General features: G+C 51.1%; 1 protein-coding gene across 1 annotated transcript in view; it reads left to right on the forward strand.

Annotated features, from left to right (window-relative positions):
- Positions 1–23,929, forward strand: part of arhgap33 (Rho GTPase activating protein 33) — a gene marked incomplete at both ends in the record, with an annotated part of 99,307 nt that extends 75,378 nt beyond the window's left edge. The window contains 14 exons of the mRNA XM_080541098.1: positions 1,276–1,420; positions 2,235–2,317; positions 5,082–5,189; positions 7,455–7,597; positions 10,698–10,881; positions 12,766–12,908; positions 13,110–13,184; positions 14,108–14,865; positions 18,238–18,418; positions 18,974–19,350; positions 19,537–19,836; positions 22,064–22,762; positions 22,985–23,169; positions 23,554–23,929. Of these exons, the coding sequence (XP_080397224.1) occupies positions 1,276–1,420; positions 2,235–2,317; positions 5,082–5,189; positions 7,455–7,597; positions 10,698–10,881; positions 12,766–12,908; positions 13,110–13,184; positions 14,108–14,865; positions 18,238–18,418; positions 18,974–19,350; positions 19,537–19,836; positions 22,064–22,762; positions 22,985–23,169; positions 23,554–23,929 (3,757 nt within the window). The remainder of the gene's footprint in view (positions 1–1,275; positions 1,421–2,234; positions 2,318–5,081; positions 5,190–7,454; positions 7,598–10,697; positions 10,882–12,765; positions 12,909–13,109; positions 13,185–14,107; positions 14,866–18,237; positions 18,419–18,973; positions 19,351–19,536; positions 19,837–22,063; positions 22,763–22,984; positions 23,170–23,553) is intronic.
- Between the last annotated feature and the right edge of the window lie 1,814 nt (positions 23,930–25,743).

Here is a 25,743-nt window from a genome sequence, read left to right on the forward strand (position 1 = left end):
CAGGCATAGGTTGTGTCACGACAGTCAGTCCAATTATTATGAGACTTTGGGCTAACGTAACGGAGACAATTAGACACCACTTGGCTTACTGGACGTATGATAAACGTTAGTATGTTATAATTGCGACAGGTAAGTGTACAATTTCACTATACTAACTGTACCAGCCAAGTGCATGTCGGTGCTGTTAGTCCAGCCTTAAACTTAGCTTAGCTAACTTGTAGTCTTCGAGACGGTAGCTTAGCTTAGCTACTCATGCTAACCCGGCGTTAAAGTACAGACACAGAGTTGACAGTCTCAGCAACCTGCGGGTTGGTGTTTATATAGTATAGCAGGCTTATGGATACATGGAAGTTAACTGTTCTGTTGTCAAACATGAATGTGTCCTGTATGCATAACCTCATACCATTCGTTCATACCAGCCGGCTTTAAAGACGCAGAGGTTAGCCTAGCCTAGCCTTGGGCTGAAGTATGTCACAGATTCCTAAGTCAAGGTGACGTGTGTCTGTGCTCCATAGTCAGAGACCACCATTCTATCATTCATCAGTTCGACTGTTGACCGAGTCATCTAGATGTGGTCCTTTCAGTTATAGTCACAGTGTATCCCCAAATGATCATTTTAATAGCTGGATCATCTTAGAAAGTAGCCACCTGTCTAGATGAGATATACAATTCATATCTTTTAAGTTCTCATCCTTGCATTAGAATTAGAGCAGTTAATAGTTTGATGGTATCATGTGGTAATGCTCTCTGAAAATAGGTGATAGACAGATTCATCCAATCACCTGCCAAGTATTTTTTGAAAGTACCTGCCCTTTTCCAAACAGCTTCCAATTAAGCTTTCCTAGATGGTTGTGTGAAACAAACCACCTGAGTCAGGTTAGTAATGCTCCATCACATGTTTTAATCTGAAGCTTGATTTTAAAGCAACCCAACTTTAAAGCAACCCAATGTAAGTTTAGTTCTTTCACTCGTAGCTCGGGCTGTGGGGGTGCTAGAGGAGGGAGCCTCTAAGTCCCCTGAAGACGTACAAACAAACTGCACGTTGATACGACCTTCCTAGCCGGAGATATGGCCACACTTTACAAAAACTCCCTTTTTTTTTTTTTGCTATTTAAAAAATAAATAATCGCAAATTAATCGCAATCGCGATATCTGTCCAAATAATCGCAATTCGATTTTTTCCCCAAATCGTGCAGCCCTAGACACACACACACACACACACACACACTCTGGAGTCTCCTCTGACATCTAACATCCATCTCCCTCCCCTCCCAGACATGAGTTTGACAGTGAGCAGGTTCCAGACCTGAGCAGGGAGGTGATCATGCAGGACATCCACTGCGTGGGCTCGCTGTGTAAGCTCTACTTCAGAGAGCTGCCCAACCCCCTGCTGACATACCAGCTCTACCAACAGTTTGCTGTGAGTCCCTCACACACACACACACACACACACACCCACACACACACACACACACACACACACACAGACAGAGAGACAGAGAGACACACACACACACATGGACAGAGAAACAGAGAGACACACACACACACACATGGACTGAGAGACACACATGGACAGAGAAACAGAGACTCACACACACACACACACACACAGCAGCTGTGTCATGTGACAGAGTCTGTTATTTTGAATCTAAACAGACGTGTTTGCTGCCATGGAGTTGGTAGCTAGCTAGCAGCTAAGACAGAACATCACTACCATGGAGTTGGCAGCTAGCTAGCAGCTAAGACAGAACATCGCTACCAACATCTAACTGCATGTTTAGCACGTCACACACAACTACACATACCTACACATACCTACACATAACTACACACAACTACACACAACTACACATAACTAGACATAACTACACATAACTACACATAACTACACATAGCTACATGATCACACAGTCCTAACACGTAATTCTGTTTGCAAGCCGTGTATCACTAACACTCACCCCACTACAGAGCAAGGCAGGTTTATTTGCACATTTCTTACAATTCAAAGTGCTTTACATACAGCATTAAAAGAATACAGAAAACGAAAGAAAAAATGTAAATGGAAAGAATGCACATATATAGAAAATAAATAGATACACATTTAACAACATAATAAGACAATGAATACAAAGATATAGATACCACAGGGAGAGGGAGGAGAATTTCAAGCCAAATCATAAGTATGTATAACTGTGTGTGTGTGTGTGTGTGTGTGTGTGTGTGAGATTCAGGACTGTATGGGGGAGATGTCGGAGGAGGAACGTCTGGTGAAGGTTCATGATGTCATCCAGCAGCTCCCCCCCCCGCACTACAGGTACACACACACACACACACACACACACACACACACACACATACACACACACACACTCACACACACACTGTGCTATCCCTCTCACTATGACCAGGAGAATTTGCCACACGAGCTACAGAGACGAGGAGACGGTGGCTTCTTCAGCTTCTCTGGGTGTTATATTATATTATATTATATTATATTATATTATATTGTTATATTATATTATGTTCTATTATATTATATTATATTATTATATGATATGATATGATATTATTATATTATATGATATTGTTATATTATATTATTATATATATATGATATGATATGATATATTATATTATAGTATTATATTATATTAGTATTTATATTATAGTATGATATGATATGATATGATATGATATTTACTCCTAACGTAGAAGGGTGGAGGGAGAGCGCCCTCTAGAGGACGGCTCTGCTCTGCCATAACCTTCAACACAGACAGACAGACAGGTTCAACACAGACAGACAGGTTCAACACAGACAGGTTGATTTGATGTTATTAATTCATGCTTGCAGGGGAGCCAAGACCCCACTGAAAAACTGCAGAACTTTACAGAAATTCGTACAAAAGATAAGCTACGCAGCTATGCAGGGTTGAGTTTTTCAGCCTGCTGGTCTTGGCCTTTGGTTCAGCCAGCTTGTGCTGGTTCCTCAGTGTCCTGGTAGGGCAGCTGTCTGGTGTTGGAGGTAGCAGGTCTCAGTGGCAGGGCAGCTGTCTGGTGTTGGAGGTAGCAGGTCTCAGTGGCAGGGCAGCTGTCTGGTGTTGGGGGTAGCAGGTCTCAGTGGCAGGGCAGCTGTCTGGTGTTGGAGGTAGCAGGTCTCAGTGGCAGGGCAGCTGTCTGGTGTTGGAGGTAGCAGGTCTCAGTGGCAGGGCAGCTGTCTGGTGTTGGAGGTAGCAGGTCTCAGTGGCAGGTAGGGCTGTCCCAAACGACTATTTTTCTAACGATTAATCTAGCGATTATTTTTTCGGTTAGTCGATTAGTCTAACGACTAATTTAACGATATATTTTTTTGCTGTTTGCTAAAAAATAATGTTTTTTTTTTTGCAATTTTTCCACCTCACTGCTATGTTTAGCCAACTTGAATGTCAACATGGCCATTTAGAAGTCTGTCCATCACCACAACACATAGCTAGCTAGTAGCTACATAGCTAGCTAACGTTACTCTCGCTGCTATGTTATGATTAGCTAAATTGATGCTAACGTAGCATGCGAGCTACGAGCTAGATAACGTACAGTAGGTGCGAGCACCACAATGACAATAGGCTACCGTAGCTAGCCAGCTACATAGCTAACGTTACTAACACCAGAAGACAAGACATACAAACTGTGGTGAGCTACATTGCTTGTGTAACATTAGCTAGTAGCTATCCATTTCTCACTCATACACGTCCGGAAAAGTGAACAGAAATACAACGGTGACTTACGGTGGTGCTATCTTGCGGCTGTCTTCACAAAGAGCTCCAGGATGCTTTCGCTTGAGGTGCTCGTTCATTGCAGACGTACTGCTGTGATAGGCCATTTCATTTTTGCTTAATTGTTTTGCTTATTAAAAAAAAAAAAAAAAAAAAATTCTTTTTTAAAATTTACGATGCACCGACGCACATTACGCAAGTCGACGTATTGACGTAGCCGATTACGTCGACGACGTCGACGAATCGTAACAGCCCTAGTGGCAGGGCAGCTGTCTGGTGTTGGAGGTAGCAGGTCTCAGTGGCAGGGCAGCTGTCTGGTGTTGGAGGTAGCAGGTCTCAGTGGCAGGGCAGCTGTCTGGTGTTGGAGGTAGCAGGTCTCAGTGGCAGGGCAGCTGTCTGGTGTTGGAGGTAGCAGGTCTCAGTGGCAGGGCAGCTGTCTGGTGTTGGAGGTAGCAGGTCTCAGTGGCAGGGCAGCTGTCTGGTGTTGGAGGTAGCAGGTCTCAGTGGCAGGGCAGCTGTCTGGTGTTGGAGGTAGCAGGTCTCAGTGGCAGGGCAGCTGTCTGGTGTTGGAGGTAGCAGGTCTCAGTGGCAGGGCAGCTGTCTGGTGTTGGAGGTAGCAGGTCGTGCAGAGGGTGTTGCTCGTCATGCATGTTCCTGACCAGCTTCACTGCAGCCTCCTCCCTCCTGGTCTGGAGTGATGGTAGGGGTTGTGAGATCTCACCAGCTCTCCTTCTGATGATTTTGCAGGCACGTGTCTGGACTCGCTCTAGCTCAGCCTGTTGTTTTTTAGAGCAGCCCTCCATACACGGCCTGATGAGAGTGGTGTAGATGAGGTGATGAGGTCATCCGCAGGTAGACCGTGTCTCGCCATGACCGTGAGATAGTGCAGTCGCTTGGAGGCAGTTTTTATTGCCTTCTCAATGTGCACATCTCCAGTCAGCTTTTGGTCAAGATGGTATCCCAGATACTTTGCTGTTTCCACAACAGGTACTTCCTGCATCAGCGGGGGAGGTTGTGGTGGGTCCTGTGCAAAACATATGCGTAGCTCAACCAACTTTTTCCCATTGAGCGTCATTTTGTTCTTAGCTGCCCATTCGTCCAGCCTTTGTGCCTCCAGGGGCATTGATGTGTCTGACGTGATGTTGGATATGGGAATTGCTCTCGACAGCCCGATGTCATCTGCATATCATCTGCATATCATCTGCATATCCCACATCCAGAGTGTCCTCAAACATAGCATCCCGGGTGGCCATATAGAAGAGGAAGACATGTGGGGAAGCTACCCCCCCTTGTGGCACCCCAGATGTAACTTCGACCCCCCCCCCCCAGGACTCTGGAGCACCTGCTGAGGCACCTGGCGGGCCTGGCCACCTGCAGCCTGCAGACCAACATGCACATCAAGAACCTGGCCATCGTCTGGGCCCCCAACCTGCTCAGGTACCCTAACCCTACCCTACCCTACCCCTAACCCTGTCTGTCTGTCTGTCTGTCTGTCTGTCTGTCTGTCTGGGCCCCCAAACTGCTCAGGTACCCTAACCCTACCCTACCCCTAACCCTGTCTGTCTGTCTGTCTGTCTGTCTGTCTGTCTGTCTGTCTGTCTGTCTGTCTGTCTGTCTGGGCCCCCAAACTGCTCAGGTACCTACCCCTACCTCTACCCCTACCCCCAACCTAATCAGGTAACTACCCCTACCCCCCCTACCCCTACCCCTGTCTGTCTGTCTGTCTGTCTAACCCTACCCTAACCTGCTCAGGTAACTACCCCTACTCCCAACCTGCTGAGGTACCTAACCCTACCTCTGTCTGTCTGCCTGTCTGTCTGTCTGCCTGTCTGTCTGTCTGTCTGCCTGTCTGTCCAGCTGCATGGTATGTTCCAGTGTCCCTTCTCTCTCTCCGCCAGAGAACGGAGCAGTGCTGCACCCAGGGTCTGGCAGCACAACACTGCCCCCTGCTGTCCGCTGCTGCATGAGCGTACCTATAATAATAATAATAATAACTTTATTTGCACTTTACATCAAAGTGCTTTACAATAGGTAAGCAACAGTTTAAAGCAATTTAAAACAACTATTTCAATTTAAAAACACACATCATTTCACAGCACAAATACAATAGGTAAACAACAATTTAAAACAATTTAAAAAAAACTATTTCAATTTAAAAACACACATCATTTCACAACACAAATACACAGGCTATGACATATAGACAACAGAAAACAGGTGGGTCTTTAACTTGGTTTTGAACACTTTCACTGAGCATGCCTGTCTGATGTCCAATGGAAGACGTTCCAGAGAGTTGGTGCACGGAAGGAAAACGCACGCTCACCGATTGTCTTTTTCCTGACTCTGGGAACAGTCAACAGGGCAGAGCCTTGTGAGCGCAGAGCCCTTGAGGGCACATATGGATCAAGAAGGTCCTTTAGATAGGAAGGCGCAATGCCATTTATAGCTTTGTATGCTAGTAGCAACAACTTGAAGTCCGCTCTAACATGGACAGGGAGCCAATGAAGGGAAGCCAGTACTGGTGAGATATGGTCGTATTTCTTTGACCCAGTCAAAATGCGAGCTGCAGCATTTTGGACCATTTGTAGGCCATGGAAACTCTTTTTTGGCAATCCCGAAAAAAGGACATTGCAATAATCTAGTCTGGATGTCACAAAAGAATGGATCTGAACCTCAGCATCTTCAAAAGAAAGGATTGACCTAATCTTAGCAATTCTTCTGAGGTGAAAGAATGCTATTTTTATCACCCCCTTTATGTGGGAGTCAAATGTGAGGTTCTGATCCAGAATGACACCAAGATTTTTAACCCTGTCCCTGCACTGGATGGCACAATCATCCAAGGTCAAGACAAGACTATCACTTGGATGATTTAGTCTAGCTGGACCGAAATCGATAATTTCAGTCTTGTCAGAATTTAATAGCAGAAAGTTCGCTGATAACCAGCCCTTCACAGCAGCCAGACAGGTCTTTAACGTAACTATATCTGAGACATTTCCTGCTGTTATAGGCATATATAGTTGTAAATCATCGGCATAATCATCGTACACTTTATCAGGCTGCCCTCGAAAAGGAGGTACAGGACCCCGGCCGCTAAGACAAACAGACTGAAGAACTGCTTCTACCACAGGGCCGTCAAGGCCCTGAACACAGCAAAGGCCTAAGTTCTGGGCCCAGGACAGTCTGGACGGATTGTATGGCAGCTAGTGCTGAGGCACAAACATGTACATTTCAAGCCTGCAAACTGTGACACTTTAAATAACGTGAAAAAAAATACTTTTGTGCAATATGACAACCCTAGTTGACTATCTGTGCAGTATAGTACAGTGGATGTGTACATAGCCTTTATTTATGTAAACCACCTCCTTACCTTCTTGTGATTTTATTCTTTTTCTAAAAGTGTTTTTTTTTTTTTTTTTTCTTTCCTAACACCAGGGGAGCCACCCCTCCTAAATTTCGTTGTTTGGTACCTGTACTGTAGCAATGACAATAAAGTCAATTCATTCATTCATAACAATGAAAAGCAAGACCAAAAGAACGCAAGATCTGACCCTGGTACCTGGTACACAATCACCTGTATCTTCTAATAGATAAATTAAAGTGTGTGTGTGCGTGTGTGCGTGTGTGCGTGTGCGTGTGTGTGTGTGTACGTGTGCGTGTGTGTGTGTGTGTGTGTGTGTGTGTGTGTGTGTGTGTGTGTGTCAGGTCCATGGAGATGGAGGCGGTGGGGCTGACGGGCGCTGACCCGTTCCAGGAGGTGCGTGTCCAGTCTGTGGTGCTGGAGTACCTGCTGTCTCACTACCGCCTGCTGTTCTCTGACTGCATCAGCTCTGTAGGCTGCAACACAGGTACACACTCACACACTCACACACACACTCACACACACACACTCACACACACACACACACACTCACACACACACACTCACACACACACACACTCACACTCACACACACTCACACACACACACTCACACACACACACTCACACTCACACACACACACACACACACACTCACACACACTCACACACACACACACACTCACACACACACACTCACACACACACACACACACACACACACACACACACACACACACACACACTCACACACACACACACACACACTCACACACACACACACACACACACACACACTCACACTCACACACACACACACACACACACTCACACACACACACACACACACACACACAGTCTGCCTGCCTGTCTGTCTGTCTGTCTCTCTGTCTGTCCTGGTGTCTGTCTGTCTCAAAATAATTGAAATGGTTGCCCACGAACAAACAATTATTTGACCCTAAATTATCTCTTTGATGACTTTCAATCAGGCTTTCTTAGTTCTGCCTTTGACACTGTAAACCACGACATTCTAATAGATAAGACTAAAAACCTGGGTAGGACTTTCGGGCACTGCCCTAAACTGGTTTAGATCCTACCTACAGGACAAAAGCTACTATGTCTCCATTGGCAACTTTGTATCTTGACCAAATAAAAATTACATGTGGGGTTTCCCAGGGATCAATCCTTGGCCCCCTTCTATTCAATCTCTACATGCTTCCATTGGGACACATCATAAAAAAGAACAAAATATCCTACCACAACTATGCGTATGACACTCAGATCTACATAGCCCTCTCACCAACGACTATAGTCCCATCGACAATCTCTGTAATTGCACTGAACAAATAAACGCCTGGATGACACACAACTTCTTCCAATTAAACAAGGACAAAACAGAGATAATTGTATACGGTGCACCTGACAAAAGATTGAAAGTCCGTGCAAATCTTGATTCTCTCTCTCTTCAGACTAAAAAACTGGTCAGAAATCTGTAATTCTAGACTCCGATCTAAACAGCCACATGAACTCAATAAGTAAATCAGCCTACTATCACCTGAAAAACATAACAAGAATGAGAGGTTTCATGTCCAAACAAGATCTTGAAAAACTCATCCATGCATTTGCTTTGAGTAGACTCGAGGGGTCTTGGGGTTTTGTTTTGGCTGCTGCATGGGAGAGATAGTGTGACTGTGTCCTTGAGCTGTATACAGGCTGGGAAGTTGCATGACCCCCAGGCCTGAGCTCAGTGTCTCGCTGCTTTTCAGGCCTGCCTTTTACCAAAGCTGATGAAGATGGGCTCACAGCGTTTTTGTAGTTCTTGGGCTTCTGAAGTTGCAGAACTTTTCCGGGAGGGGGGGGGTGATCTGTCCAATGAATTTTTTTCAGCAATTTTTAATTCTTGTCGCTTTTATTTTTCTACTATTCTCCTCTTGTTGTATTTTTTTATGCTGTATGTAAAGCACTTTGAACTGCCCTGTTGTATGAATGTGCTGTACTAATAAACCTGCTTCAGGGCGGCTGTGTCTCAGGAGGTAGAGGCTGTGTCTCAGGAGGTAGAGGCTGTGTCTCAGGAGGTAGAGGCTGTGTCTCAGGAGGTAGAGGCTGTGTCTCAGGAGGTAGAGGCTGTGTCTCAGGAGGTAGAGGCTGTGGCTCAGGAGGTAGAGGCTGTGGCTCAGGAGGTAGACACGTTTAGCTGTGTTGCTCATTCCACGAATGCATGATCCTTACAAGTTGTACCTCGTTGTAAAGGTGACTAATCAGGCTTTCCAACCATATCAAATACAATACCAATTGTTATTATTAAAGGGGAGGATTAATCAACCAAAATTACGTTTCTGAACTTTTTTTGAGGAGTTTATATATATATATATATACAGTGTTTCCCCTAGGTTTGCTGCCTTGGGGGGGTGGACCCCCCCCCCCCCCCCACAGCGTCATGTCCAGGGGGTGTACTAACTTGTACATTAAGCCGCTTCACGCTACGGAAACAGTAGATAGGCTCCTGCCCTATGGGCCATTAGGCTGGAGAACCATCGGTTCTCAAGGCTACTTACTTATGTGGTTTTGACTACCTGTCCACTTTCTCACCTGGTTCTTGCTCTCTCTCTCTCTGGTGTGCTGACACCATCCTGCTCTCTCTCATTCTCTCCTTCTCTATCCTCCTCTCTCCCTCTTTTGCTGTCAACCAAAAGGCAAACATAACAACCAGAGTATTTATAAATAATCTAATAAGAGGTATAAATTGATCCATATCAATTAATTATAATTGAATATTGGATTGCTGTGGGCAATGCAGTCAGATAAAGTCATTTTGACTTTACTCTCTCACCTGAAAAAAAATCGTATGTCCAACTATAAAAAACAGACATTTCCAATGCTTCAATCCACTGTCCATGTACTGTAACTATGCCATTATGGTATTACCATAAAGCCCAATTCTAGCAGAATAAGAAAGATAGTACTATAGTATCTACTTTAAGTAAAATAATAAAGTGCATCCAGTTAGCTCTTTAGCTGGCATGTGTGCTAGTGACTAGCTCATCTCATCACCTCTGAACTAGCTAGCTAGCTTGCTAGTTCTTTGACACTATTTACACACCATGGAACTATAATCAGACACTTTCTAGTCACAATAATAACGACCGATTTGAACCAACTTGCTCTGTTAGAACACTCAGCAATTATATTTGCTAACGTTTCAACTTGCTTACTTTCCATCTGCAGACATCTCACCCTGCAAAAACTCTCTTGCGTCGCTCGCGCACAATCTTGTATTATTCTCCAGCGCGAAGCGAAGTGTTGAGATAGATCTCGCAATGCGAGACTACTGGCGGACTACGTTACCAACGAGCCCATGGGCTTGCCACTCGCCAGATTCGGGTTGGGTGCGTTTAAAAAAAGCGGATATTTTAGCCTGCTTGTCAGATGTTTGGTGTCTATGTCCGTAATAATTCCTCTTTCTTGGGGGGGCGGGGGGTTCCGTTGGGGGGGCGGCCCGCCCCCCCAAGGCAATGGTAGGGGAAACACTGATATATATGTATAAGTCAGTCCATTTACCATTTGTCCTGGTGTCTGTCTGTCCTGCAGGGCGACAGTCTCTGGCGCGTCCCAAGTCGTTTGTGTCGACCCGGCTGTTGTCCCTGGAGGAGGCGCAGGCTCGGACGCAGGCCCCCCTGCTGCTGCAGGCCCTCCAGGGAACCCCGCCCAGCCTCCAGGAAACCCCCCCCAGCCTCCAGGGCTTCCACACTGTCCTTGACCTGCCTGACCACAAGTGAGTCCTTCCCTCCCAACCCCCTCCTCCCCTGACCTGCCTGACCACAAGTGAGTCCCTCCCTCCCTTCTTCCCTCCCTCCCTCCCTCCCACCCTCCTTCCTTCCTTCCCTCCCACCCCCCTCCTCCTCTGACCTGCCTGATCGGCCATCGACCCTCACCTGAGAGGAGAGGAGCACCGTGGCCCAGGTCTTGGCCTTAAGGAGGATCGTCGAGGAGGTGAGAAAGAACAACCTGGCTGCGGTACCTGACTACGGTACTGTGCTTCATTTGACTCGATACACAGAGGCTCAATGATGAAGATACTTAAGGCCTACGGTGTCCCTCCCAATCTACTCCGGGCCATAGAGACCAGGTACACGGGTTCAACAGCCAAGGTGGTGATCCCAGACGGCAACAGTGAGGAGTTTGACATCCTGGCTGGGGTGTTGCAAGGGGACACCCTGGGGTGGGGGACACCCTGGCCCCCTTCCTCTTCATCATAGTCCTAGACTATGTCCTCTTCCTCTTCATCATAGTCCTAGACTATGTCCTCAGGAAGGCCATCAGTGGACGGGAGCAAGAACTCTGCCTCACTATAACACCTAGGAGGTCGAGACGACACCCCGCCATAGTCCGGATGGACCTGGACTACGCGGACAGCATCAGCCTGCTCTCAGACCGTTTAGAGCAAGTACAGGAGCTCCTGTGCAGAGTGGAGACAAAGTGTGCCAAGGTTGGCCTTCGAGGAAGTCAACGACTTCAAATACCTGGGCTCATGGGTCAACTTGTCCGAGCAAGATCTTAAAGTGAGGAAGGCGCTTGCATGGAAGGCCCTGAACCGCATGGCCAGTGTGTGGTACTCCAACCTCCCACGACAAATCAAACTCGGCTTCTTCTATGCAACGGTAGAGTCCGTTCTCCTATACGGCTGTGAATGCTGGACCCTGAAGCCTGCCCTGCAGAAGTCCGTAGATGGGTGTTACACCAGAATGCTCCGTGCTGTACTTAACATCGACAAGAGCGAGCATATTACCAACAATCATTTGTATGGGGGGTCACCAAGGATAAGCGAGAAAATTGCAGTCAGGAGAATGAGGCTGGCAGGTCACTGCCAGAGACACCAGGAGCTGCCAGCCAGCAGACTGGTTCTGTGGGAGCCAACACACGGGCATCGATCACGAGGGTGTCCCACACTAACATACGTGGACGTACTCAAGAAAGATGCAGAAGCGCAAAGTACCGGCGAGCTAACCAGATGTATGGAGGATCAGGGAGCTAGCCAGATGTATGGAGGACCAGGGAGCTAGCCAGATGTATGGAGGACCAGGGAGCTAGCCAGATGTATGGAGGACCAGGGAGCTAGCCAGATGTATGGAAGACCAGGGAGCTAGCCAGATGTATGGAGGACCAGGGAGCTAGCCAGATGTATGGAGGACCAGGGAGCTAGCCAGATGTATGGAGGACCAGGGAGCTAGCCAGATGTATGGAGGACCAGGGAGCAAGCCAGATGTATGGAGGACCAGGGAGCTAGCCAGATGTATGGAGGACCAGGGAGCTAGCCAGATGTATGGAGGACCAGGGAGCTAGCCAGATGTATGGAGGACCAGGGAGCTAGCCAGATGTATGGAGGACCAGGGAGCTAGCCAGATGTATGGAGGACCAGGGAGCTAGGTTCATCTGAGATAAGTCCCTCGTTCCCTCCCAACCCCCTCCTCCCCTGACCTGCCTGACCACAAATGAGTCCATCCCTCCTTCCCTCCCCCCCCCCCTCTTCCCCAGACCTGCCTGACACAGGTGATGTTGTTAATATGAGTCAGTGCTCCAATGTAACATGTACCATTCCTCCCCCGAAGTAATCTCTCTCTCTCTCTCCCCCTCTCCCTCTCTCCCCCTCTCTCTCCAGGAGGAAGGGGGAGGTGAAGGTGCGGAGGTCAGGGGGAGGGAGCTGGAAGACGTTCTTCGCCATGGGGAAGCCCGCGGGGGGGGCGGGCCGCCGTAAGCCAATGAGGATCAGCTCCTTGTTCCAGCCAACCACCTCTCACACTGGTTGGTGGTCCAACACACACACTCACACACACACACATGCTTCATTCCTTGTAAAACGCGTTGTTATGGAAACTCGTTAAGAATCACTGAAGTGCCTCCATGTCTGTATGTGACAGTTGTTGATATGGTTCTCTCCTGGTCTCTCCCGGTCTCTGCTGGTCTCTCCTGGTCTCACCTGGTCTCTCCTGGTCTCTCCTGCAGGTTGTCGTGTGGACAGTGTAACTCTGCGCTCTGCAAAGAGTGAAGAGTCTCTCTCCTCCCAGCACAGTGAAGCAGGTAGGAAGACCCCCCCCCTCTCTCTCTCTCTCTCCCCCCTCTCTCTCTCTCCCCCCCCCCCTCTCTCTCTCTCTCTCCCCCCTCTCTCTCTCTCTCCCCCCCTCTCTCTCTCCCCCCTCCCTCTCTCTCTCCCCCCTCTCTCTCTCCCCCCCCCCCCTCTGCCTCTCTTTCTCTCCTCCCTCTCAAGGTGCTGTTGTAGCTGCAGTAGGCATTAGACTTCTGTGTCTACTAGGGGGATGCCAGGTGCTGCAGACTGCTCTAATGTTTTTGCCAAACTGTTGATATAGATGTTGAAGAGGGTTGGACTCAAGCTGTATCCCTGTCTAACCCCCCGGCTTTGTGGTTTTTACCAATCTTTAACAGCACACTTGTTGTTAGTGTACATTGACTTCATGATGTCGTCGGTTTTTCCTCCAACACTATTTTCCAACAGTGTGAATAGCAAACCCATTTAGCCAAATTTAATCGAAGGCTTTTGTTAAATCAACGAAACAGGCGAATATTTTGCTTTTGTTTTTTATTTATTTGGTTGTCAATTAGGGTGCTGAGGGTGAATATATGGTCTGTTGTACGGTACTTTGATAAAAAGCCAATTTGGGATTTGCTTAGGACATTGTTTACAGTGAGGTAATGTATGAGTCTGTGGTTGATGATCATACAGAGGATTTTCCCAAGGTTGCTGTTACACAGATCCTACGGTGGTTATTTGGGTGTAGCAGAGTGTCCTCTGGGTGTAGCAGGGTGTATGTCTCTCTGTCTCTGTCTCTTTCTCTGTCTCTCTCTCTCCCTATCTCTCCCTCTCCCTCTCTCTCTCTCTCTCTCTCTCTCTCTCTCTCTCTCTCTCTCTCTCTCTCTCTCTCTCTCTCTCTCTCTCCCCTCTTATTTCCCCTAAACTTTATCCCCTCTCCCTCCCCCTCCCCCAGGCCAGTGTAAAGCCCAGCAGCGCCTGCGGAGACCTCGCTCCAGCAGTGACGGCCTCTCCCTGGACCCTCCCCTCGCTGCCCCGGGCCTCCTGGCTCCGCCCCCTCCTCGCCTGCCCTCCAGCCGCTCCTACGACAGCCTGCTCCCCTCCGCCGCCTCGCGGCCCCCCCACGGAGAGGAGGAAGGGGAGGAGGAGGAGGAGGAGGAGGAGGAGGAAGGGGAGGAGGAGGAGGAGGAGGGTGTGTACATGCTTCCTGACTCCTCCTCCTGGATGGCGGACGACGTCATCGACTTCAGCCCGACCTTTCTGGAGGACGAGGTGGGGGGGGCGTCCCCCCCGCCCGCCGCCAGCCCCCCCCCGCCCTACCCCTACCGCTGCCTGAGTCACAGGCTAGGCCACGCCCCCTCCTCCTCCCTCACAGAGGACCCTGACTCTGTGCTCAACCAATCGGACGCCGTGGCCCCCCGGCGCAGTCTGATCCTGGCCGCCGCCGCCCCGCCCCTGCAGGTGTTCTGTCAGCACTGGCCGGCCAATAGCAGCCTGGTCGAGGGCGAGGGGACCAATCAGAGTCCGTTGTCGTCGTCCCACAGTGGCCCCGCCCACTCCTCCCATCCTCCCCCCGCCCCCGGCCCCCCCCCCGAGCGGCGGTCCTTCACCAGGAAGGTGGCCCACGCCCTCTCCTCCTCCTCCTCAGCCAAGGCCCCCCGGCCCCCTCCCCTCAACATCTCTCAGCCTATCGCCATCAGCGTACCTGCTAAGGTGAGTCTCCCTCCATCTCTCTATCATCCCTTCATCTCTCTATCATCCCTCCATCTCTCTATCCCTCCATTTCTCTATCCTTCCATCTCTCTATCCCTCCATCTCTCTATCCTTCCATCTCTCTATCCCTCCATCTCTCTATCCCTCCATCTCTCTATCCTTCCATCTCTCTATCCCTCCATCTCTATCCCTCCATCTCTCTACCATCCCTCCATCTCTCTATCCCTCCATCTCTCTATCCTTCCATCTCTATCCCTCCATCTCACTATCCCTCCATCTCTCTATCCTTCCATCTCTCTATCCCTCCATCTCTCTATCCCTCCATCTCTATCCCTCCATCTCTCTACCATCCCTCCATCTCTCTATCCCTCCATCTCTCTACCATCCCTCCATCTCTCTACCATCCCTCCATCTCTCTATCATCCCTCCATCTCTCTATCCCTCCATCAGCATACCTGCTAAGGTGGTGTCTCTCCCTCTATCCCTCCATCCCTCTATCTCTCTATCCCTCCCTCCCTCTATCCCTCTATCCCTACATCCCGCTCTCCCTCCATCCCTCTATGGCTCTATCCCTCCATCACAACATTCTAATATATAGACTAAAAAACCTGGGTAGGACTTTCGGGCACTGCCCTAAACTGGTTTAAATCCTACCTACAGGACAGAAGCTACTATGTCTCCATTGGCAACTTTGTATCTGATCAAATTAAAATGACATGCGGGGTTCCCCAAGGATCAATCCATGGCCCCCTTCTATTCACCATAACTTTGCGGATGACACTCAGATCTACATAGCCCTCTAGGGGTGGGACGATTAGAAAATGTCATGTCACGATTATCGTGGGCAAAATAATCGCGATCCACGATATTATCGCAAAAAAAAAAAAAAAAAAATCTAATGCCAATAAAACACACTGTAATCACTTTAACTTAGATTTTGTTGTATTTTTATGACATTTTAAGTCAGTAATTCAAATTCAGATTCTAGTGGCACATATCTCTGGCCATAATCCGGGTCCTTAAGAAAGAGCAATCGAGCGCTGATTGACCTAACTCCTTTTCGGCCAATCAGCACCTTTCATTAACGTACCCAAGGAAGTTTAAAGAACGCACTCCCAATGTTGCCAACTTCCAGCCCCTTGGCGACTTAATTAGTCAAAAGCGACCAGCGACAAATCTAACTTCTTTTTCTGGTCATTTGGGGAATTACTGTAAAGCATCTAACATATCCCGTATTCCACGGTTCACGTTACAACCGAGGTCAGGAGAGACGAGTAGGGATACAGTCTATGGCAAGCGAGGGTTGCCGTCTCCTCTCCCTCAACACTCACTCCCGCGGCCAGTCTGATAGCAGCCGCGGGGAGCGTACCGTTGTTCCCCGGGTCCTCGCGGGGGGTTCGGGCAAAGTTCGGGAAATAACGGACGGTTGTCATGTGTTTATACAGCATGGATGTTACGTGCCTAATGCCTTTGATGCGCACACTTGCTACTTGCCGCTTTCATAATTTTATTTAGCCTATATAGCACAAGTCATGCATTGCATGTAACCTCAAGGGCTGAACAGTATTAAGTAAACCACAATATATTTGCTAAAGCTTAGGGGCGACCGTGCCTTTTGCAGCCATAGACTGTCACTGCCTGCAGTGCCTGGTAATAACAAGGTAGGCAAATGACAGTATCCCGTCTAAAGTTTTTCACCAGCCATGGTGAGAAGGCTAGCATACATTACCTAGTGACTAACTGACAAGGCTGACTTGACAGTAACGTTACCCATGCAGGCTGAACAATAGCGCGAGACAAGTTCTGTGAGGATATTCCCGCGCGGCTCATGTGAGGAATCGCAATTATATTACAGTAACAGTAACTTATCGCTAACTTGACTGCAAAAGTAATGTAGCCTAGGCTGAAAAATAGCGCCAGACGTTAAACACAGTTTATTCATAACATACATATTCTCCACGATTAAGTTATCGCGGGTGTTTTTATCGCGATTAACGATAAAAACGATAATCGTCCCATCCCTATAGCCCTCTCACCGAACGACTATAGTCCCATTGACAATTGACGCCTGGATGACACAAAACTTCCTCTAACTAAACAAGGACAAAACAGATAATTGTATTCCATGCACCTGACAAAAGATCGAAAGTCAGTGCAAAACTTGATTCTTTCTCTCTTCAAACTAAAAAACAGGTCAGAAATCTTGGTGGAATTCTAGACTCCGATCTAAACTTTGTTTCATGTCCAAACAAAACCTTGAAAAACTCATCTATGCATTGCATTTGTTTAGAGTAGACTTGATTATTGTAATGGTCTACTAACAGGCCTATCTAAAGGAGCTGGTCTACTAACAGGCCTATCTAAAGGAGCTGGTCTACTAACAGGCCTATCTAAAGGAGCTGGTCTACTAACAGGCCTATCTAAAGGAGCTGGTCTACTAACAGGCCTATCTAAAGGAGCTGGTCTACTAACAGGCCTATCTAAAGGAGCTGGTCTACTAACAGGCCTATCTAAAGGAGCTGGTCTACTAACAGGCCTATCTCAAGGAGCTGGTCTACTAACAGGCCTATCTCAAGGAGCTGGTCTACTAACAGGCCTATCTAAAGGAGCTGGTCTACTAACAGGCCTATCTAACTGAGCTGGTCTACTAACAGGCCTATCTAAAGGAGCTGGTCTACTAACAGGCCTTTCTAAAGGAGCTGGTCTACTAACAGGACTAAAGGAGCTGTTCGTAAATTGCAGCTCATCCAAAATGCCGCTGCTAGGGTCCTAACTAAAACAAACATGTTTGAACACATTACACCAATCCTGAGATCCCTGCACTGGCTACCAGTCTCTCAGAGAATTGAATTCAAAATCCTCCTAATTACATACAAATCACAAAATGGTCTTGGACCAAAATACATATCAGATCTCCTCCCACCCTATATTCCTGCATGGTCCCTAAGGTCAGCTGAGACTAATCAGCTAATCATTCCAAGACTGAAAACAAAACACGGTGCAGCAGCTTTCAGTGACGCTGCCGCATGCTCCTGGAACAAACTACCTGAAGAAATCAAACAGGCCCAAACCCCAAAAATATTTAAATCTAACCTTCATGTTTTTCAGCAGTTATGATTAAACACAAACACTTCTATCAATGTCTTTTATCCATTTACTATTTAACTATTGTCTTATTAAATGTTTTATCTATTTACTTCTTATATTTGCTTTTATTCATTGTCATTTTTATTTTCTTAAATGCTCCTCTTGCTGTATTTTTAAATAATGCCTCCATCTCTCTCTCAGCTCCAGTGAGAATAAATGAAGAATACATTTAGAATACATTTCCTGTCTGTCTATCCTGTTAACCAATCACATCGCTCCTCCAAGGTGTTGGAGATGATTGGCGGCCGAGCCGGCGAGTTACAGCCCGCCTCCCTGGCGGCCGGCCCCGCCCCCCCTCCCCAGATGATCTCCATGCTGCTGAGGTCATGTGACTTTCAGCTGAGTGACAGCTGCCAACAGGAGCTCCGCAGCAAGCTGGGCCCCGCCCCCGACGCCAGGGGACATGGTGAGTGGTCAGGCGCCCAGCCAATCAGCTTCCAGTAGTCCCTTTAATGACCCCACCCATGGCTGTTCTAGTGTTGACACTCTGTTCTAGTGTTGACACTCGATCTAGTGTTGACACTAGAACAGCCATGGGTGGGGTCATTAACACTAGAACAGCCACGGGTGGGGTCATTAACACTAGAACAGCCCTGGGTGGGGTCATTAACACTAGAACAGCCATGGGTGGGGTCATTAACACTAGAACAGCCCTGGGTGGGGTCATTAACACTAGAACAGCCATGGGTGGGGTCATTAACACCAGAACAGCCACGGGTGGGGTCATTAACACTAGAACAGCCACGGGTGGGGTCATTAACACTAGAACAGCCATGGGTGGGGTCATTAACACTAGAACAGCCATGGGTGGGGTCATTAACACTAGAACAGCGACGGGTGGGGTCATTAACACTAGAACAGCCTGGGTGGGGTCAATGACAACAACATGCTCTATTTTATAAATTCAAGTAGATTGAGATTGAGTGACCTAATGACTCCCCCCCCCCCCCCCTCATCCCAGGTCCCCCGGGCGGAGCCCCCCTTCTCTCCCAGCAGCCCCCCCCTCCCCCTCCTAAGAACCCGGCCCGCCTCATGGCGCTGGCCCTGGCTGAGAGCGCCAACAAGGCCCTGCGGGGGGGCGCCGCGCCCCCCTACCGCCCCCCCCAGGCCGACGCCCCCTACCGCCCCCCCCAGGCCGACCCCCGCTACCACAGGTCCCTGTCAGCTGACGCAGGAGACCCCAGCCAACTGTACTCCACACTGCGCCCCCTGTCTGTCTGGAGGCCACAGGACAGCAAGGACCAGGGGGACAGGACGCCAGGACATGACAGCAAGGACCAGGGGGACAGGACGCCAGGACAGGACAGCAAGGACCAGGGGGACAGGACGCCAGGACAGGTGTGTGAGAGTGTGTGTGTGAGAGTGTGTGTGTGTGAGAGTGTGTGTGTGTGGTTCATGGTACTGTAGTTAACATGCTTCCTGTAAAAAGGAACTAAGTTCCTAACTTGTGTCTGTGTGTGTGTGTGTGTGTCTGTGTGTGTATGTGTGTGTGTGTGTGTGTGTGTGTGTGTGTGTGTGTTGCAGGACTCGGGGACTCTGTCCTCAGGGACGTCAGGTTCTGCCAGCAGCTCCTCTGGGGATGAGCGCCGCCCCCCCAGCCCCGTCTACAACAACCACCACCACAGACCCCCCCGGTCCCGGGCCCACCCCCCCCCCAGGACCAGCCCCCCCCAGGACCGGAGGAAGCCCCCCGCCTACTCACGCCAGTTCTCTGCCCCCCACCTCCAACACAAGCCCCCCTCTGCCCGGCCCCCCCAGGGCCCCTACCCCGCCGCCCCCCAGCCTCTGATGCACTCCAAGTCAGAGAGTTCTCCTCTGTCCCTGGTGAGTAGCAGGACGAACACACACACACACACACACACACAGCTTGTTAACCTTAACCAGCTTCCACAATGTGGAGTTGGTCCCACCTTTGCTGCTATAACAGCCTCCACGCTTCTGGGAAGACATTCCACTAGATTTGGGAACACGGTTGCGAGGATTTGCTCCCATTCAGGTACAACAGCATTACTGAGGCCGGGCACTGGTGGTTGGGGCGAGGAGGACTGGCTTGTGTGTGTGTGTGTGTGTGTGTGTGTGTGGGAAGGACTGGCTCGCAGTCAGCGTTCCAATTCATCCTAAAGGTGTCCGATGGGGGTTGAGGTCAGAGCTCTGTGTGGGCAGGCCAGTCAAGTTCTTCCACACCAAACCATGTCATTATGGACCTCGCTTTGCCCATGGGGGGCCTTGTCATGCTGAAACTGGAAAGGGACTTTCCCAAAAAAGTTGCCACAAAGTTGGAAGCATACAATTCTCTAGAATGTCATTGTACACTGTGGCATTAAGATCTCCCTTCACTGGAACTAAGGGGCCGAGCCCAAACCATGAAAAACAGCCCACAGAAGACCATTATTCCTCCGCCACCAAACTTTACAGTTGGCACGATGCATTCAGGCAGGTGACCCGGTTCTCCTGAACCCAGATCCGTCCGTCTGTCAGGCAGATAGTGAAGTAGTGATTCATCAGTTCAGAGAAGGCCTTTCCACTGCTCCAGAGTCACGGCGGTGTGCTTCACGACGCTTGGCTTTGCGCATGGTGATGTTGGGCTTGTGTGCGTACGACTGTCCGGCCATGGAAACCCTAACCCTGTTTCATGAAGCTCCCAGCGATCAGTTGTGCTGACGTCGCTCCCAGAGGCAGTTTGGAACTCGGTAGTGAGTGTTGCTGAGGACTGAGGACAGACGAGGTTTACACGCTACACGCTTACCCGTATTCTGTCCGCAACTACAGACTGGTATCCCTGCTCTCCTTCTTATCTAAAACCCTTGAACCTTGCACTGTATCGAACCGTCTGTCTCACTATCTCCTTCAGAACAACCACCGGCTTCAAGGCTGGGCACTCCACTGAGACTGCCCTCCTTCCTGTCACGGAAGCCCTCCACTCTGCTCGAGCTTCCTCCCTCTCCTCTGTTCTCATTCTCCTGGACTTGTCTGCTGCCTTCGACACAGTCAACCACTCGATCCTTCTCTCCATCCTCTCAGATCTCTGCATCTCTGGCACCGCACACTCCTGGTTTGCTTCCTACCTGGCGGGTTGCTCCTACCAGGTGACAGATTGCTGTCCTCTCCATGAGCCCTCACCACTGGGCTCTGTCCTAGCGCCGTTACTGTTCTCCCTCTAAACCAAATCTCTTGGCTCTGTATTTTTCTCACATGGTTTCTCCTTCCACTGCTGAAAGGAGGGCACTCAACTCTTCCTGTCCTTCCCCCTCCCTCTGACTCACAGGTGGCAACACGTGTCTCTGCGTGTCTTGCAGACATTTCTGCTTGGACGTCAGCCCACCACCTCCAGCTCAACCTTAACAAGACTGAGCTACTCTTCCTCCCCGGGAAAGTCTGCCCTCTCCTAGAATTCTCCCTGACAGTACAGAGCTCTACGGTGACCTCCTCCCTCCCACAACCACCTATCCTGTGCGGCGAACCTCACAGCGACAGATTCAGAGATTCTTCTCTATAACATCAGAGTGATACGTCCATTCCTCACTGGGAACTCTTGGTCCAATAACTTGTAATCTCGCACCTCGGCTACTGCAACGCACCCCTGGCCGCGTTCCCCGCCTCCGCCATCAGCCCTCTGCAGCTCATCCAGAACGCTGCCGCCCGTCTGGTGTTCAACCTCCCCACATGTTCTCATGTCACACCCTCCTCCTTCGCACCCTTCACTGGCTCCCGATAGAAGCTCAGATTCAAGACCCTGGTGCTCGCTTACTGGGCAAAGGAAACAGCCCCTCCCTACCTGCAAGCAGTGGTCAGCCCCCAAACACCTGCCTCGTCTCTCCGCTCCTCCACCTCTGCTGGCCGACTGGTCCCACCGCCTTTACGGGGATGCAGCAGCCACATTACCTGGTCACGACTCCTCACTGTCCTGGCGCCCCACTGGTGAAACCTCTCCATCCCCTCTACCCCCCTTTACAGTTTCTCTACTGTAAAATAAATAAATGTAAAAATCTAAATTTTCCCTCTCCTTCCTTCCCTCCCTCCTTCTCTCCCCCGCCCCCCCCCTCTCCCCCAGGTGCGTTCGTTCCAGTCTGCACGCCCCAGAGTGCCCCCCAAGCCCGCAGACCTCCTGGCCCCCCAGCAGCAGCAGCAGCGCCCCCCCCCGCCCCCCCAGACGGACCTCCTGCGCCGCTCCCTGGACTCTGGACGCCTCCGCCGCGCCCTGGCCCCGCCCCCCCAGCAGCGCTGCCCCGGCCCCCCCCTGACCAGGGCCTTCTCCGAGAGGGGGGGGGGAGGAGCGGACGTGTTGTTGGCTCGCTACCACGCTGCCCGGGGCGCGGCCCCCCCCCAGCCCCCCCAGGCACACATCCGGCCCGTGCCTCAGCCCCTCCCCCCCTCCTCCTCTGTGGACGACCAGGGCAACAAGATGGAGAACTTCTACTACGAGATCGCCGCCCCCCCGCCCGACCCCCACCCCCACCAGGCCCCGCCCAGCTACGCACGCCACAGCTACCTGAACATGAGGCTGGACCTGGAAGGGAACTTCCTCCGCCCTGCTGCTTCTGCCCGCCCCCACCCCCGCCCCCAGTCCTCCCAGCTCTGGTCCTCCGAGGCGACTCGAGCCTGGGCCGCCGCCCACTCCTCCTGGGCCGCCGCCCACTCCTCCTCACACTCCGCCTCCTTCTCCCACCCCCACCACGGCCACACCCCCCACTCCCAGGACGGCTCCTCCCACCCCCACCAGCGCTCGTCCTCTGTGGCCCCTCGCAGCGAGGTCCACCCCCTCCTCCCCTCCTCCTCCATGGTGCCCCCCCCCCATCTCCTCCTCCTCCACTCCTCCTCCTCCTCCACCACCAATGCCAACCGCTCCTCCACCTCTGATGTCACCAGCTCCCAGCTCCACCCCTACTTTGAGAACGGGAAGGTGTGCTACCGCCGGTCCAAACCGGACGACCGCTCCCCTCCCCCCCCCCTCCTGAGCCTCCCAGCCCCCCAGCCCCCCAGGCTCACAGAGCCCATCTACGTCAACTACCCCTTTTGGGTCACCACGGACCTCGACGGCCTCAGCCCCTCCCCCCCCCACCAGGACTGCTCCTCCCCCGACCCTCCCCTGACCACACCCTCCTCCCCCGACCCCCTGGCCACGCCCACAGAGGAGGAGCCCCCCTCCCTCTCCTCAGAGCAGCTCAGCCCCCCCCCCACCACCCCTCTCGACAGCAACCCGACTCCTCCAGGCCTGCTGGACCTCAGCCCTCCCTCCTCCCTCCTCCCCTCTCCTCCTCCCCCAGGCCTGGACCTCACCCCTCACCCCCTCCTGGCCCCCCCAGGGTCTCACCGCCACGGCGTGGGGGGGCAGGGCGGGGGGAGGGGGGGTCTCTCGGGGAAGGAGATCGCCTCTCTGCTGATCGACAAGCTGGCGGAGGAGGAGGAGGAGAGGGCAGACGGAGGAGGTCCCTCCCCCTCTCACACCTCCTCCTCCCCATCCTCCCCTGCCCTGGAGCACCCCCCAAACCCCTACCCCCACCCCCGCCCCCCTCACCCCCACCCCGGCCCTCCGGCCTACAGCGTGTACACCCCTGGCCCCCCACGCTCCCGGGCCTCCCTGGGGGGGGCGGGGCCCCACCGCAGTTCCTTCTCCTCGGGGGCGGGGGCGGGGGCGGGGCTACAGTACAGACAGGCCTATGACGTCATGCCCTCCGGAGACCAGGTACTCAAGTTCTACAGAACACAGCAGGACTTCCTGTCTGGCCCCCCCCCCCATGGCTCCTCCTCCTCCAACCCCTACCCCCCCGGCCCCCAGCGCCCCCCCCAGTACCCAGGGCCGGCCAGGAGGGAGCTGGGCCAGGAGGGGGCGGGGCTGAGGGGCCAGAGGGGCAGTCTGCCCCCCCAAGGACCCAACTGGACCGTCACCACGGAGGGACAGACACGCAGCTACTGCTAGACAGACAGGCAGGCAGGCAGACAGACAGACAGCTACTGCTAGACAGACAGACAGGCAGACAGACAGCTACTGCTAGACAGACAGACAGGCAGGCAGACAGACAGTCACGCAGCTACTGTTTGACAGACAGACAGGCAGGCAGACAGACAGCTACTGCTAGACAGACAGACAGACAGACAGCTACTGCTAGACAGACAGACAGACAGACAGACAGACAGACAGACACGCAGCTACTGCTAGACAGACAGACACGCAGACAGACAGCTACTGCTAGACAGACAGACAGGCAGACAGACACGCAGCTACTGCTAGACAGACAGACAGACAGGCAGACAGCTACTGCTAGACAGACAGACAGGCAGACAGATAGCTACTGCTAGACAGACAGACAGCTACAGCTAGACAGACAGACAGCTACTGCTAGACAGACAGACAGCTACTGCTAGACAGACAGACAAACAGCTACTGTTAGACAGACAGACATACAGCTACTGTTAGAAAGACAGACAGACAGACAGGAGGGGGGGTGTCATGTTAAGTGGCAGGACAGACAGCTACTGTTAGACAGACAGACAGCTACTGCTAGACAGACAGACAGCTACTGCTAGACAGACAGCTACTGCTACACAGACAGACAGACAGACAGCTAATGTTAGACAGAAAGACAGACAGCTACTGTTAGAAAGACAGACAGACAGACAGGAGTGGGGGTGTCATGTTAAGTGGCAAGACAGACAGCTACTTTTAGACAGACAGACAGCTACTGCTAGACAGACAGACAGCTACTGCTAGACAGACAGACAGACAGCTACTGCTAGACAGACAGACAGGAAGGGGGGTGTCATGTTAAGTGGCAGGACAGACAGGCAGACAGCTACTGTTAGACAGACAGGAGTGGGGGGGTCATGTTAAGTGGCAGGACAGAGGGGTTGGCTGTGTGGACCAGCTGACCTGTCAACACATCTCACCTGCTGGACCGATCACACACACCCACGGTGGAGGCTGGACTAATCACAGAGGGGAACCTAAGTGTCTTAGAAGGAGGGGAAGAGGGGAGGGGAGGAGAGGGGAGGGGAGGAGAGGAGAGGAGAGGGGAGGGGAGGGGAGGGGAGGAGGGTTAGGGTGATGTCATCACTCCTTAACTGAGGAGGAACTTCTCCGTCACATGACTCTGTGTGTGTTGGAGGGTTGCTGTGGTGATGATGATGAAGATGAACACTAAACCACCGTTCCTCAGCTGCGTGAGGGGGGGGGTCAGGGAGTCTGCACTGTGGGCGTGTCTGGTTGGGGTGTGGTTGGGGTGTGGTTGTGGTTGGTTGGGGTGTGGTTGGTTGGGTTGGGGTTGGGTTGGGGTGTGTTTGTGGTTGTGGTGTGGTTGGGGTGTGGTTGGTTGGGGTGTGGTTGGTTGGGTTGTGGTTGGGTTGGGGTGTGATTGGTTGGGGTGTGGTTGGTTGGGTTGTGGTTGGGTTGGGGTGTGGTTGGTTGGGGTGTGGTTGTGGTTGGGTTGAGGTTGGGGTGTGGTTGTGGTTCGGTTGAGGTTGGGTGGTCTCGACACAGGGAAATAACCTTGTTTTGTTCCTTTTAAAAATAAACCTCAGAAGCTGCTGATTGGTTGAATAGATTAAGAAGTTGCTGCTGATTGGTTGAATAGATCTAGAAGCTGAAATTTAATGTGATTTTTTTTTTTATTGGTTTCACATTTTGTATTTATTTAGTTTATTTAGTTTCTGACTTTGTTCATTTCAAGAACACACAATGTGACATAGAGACTGGGTTTGACAGAAGAAACCTGTTTTGAATTGAGTTTAATTGTT

This window comes from Nansenia antarctica, assembly GCF_963989245.1.
Source record: "Nansenia antarctica genome assembly, chromosome: 10".
Taxonomy (NCBI): domain Eukaryota; kingdom Metazoa; phylum Chordata; class Actinopteri; order Argentiniformes; family Microstomatidae; genus Nansenia; species Nansenia antarctica.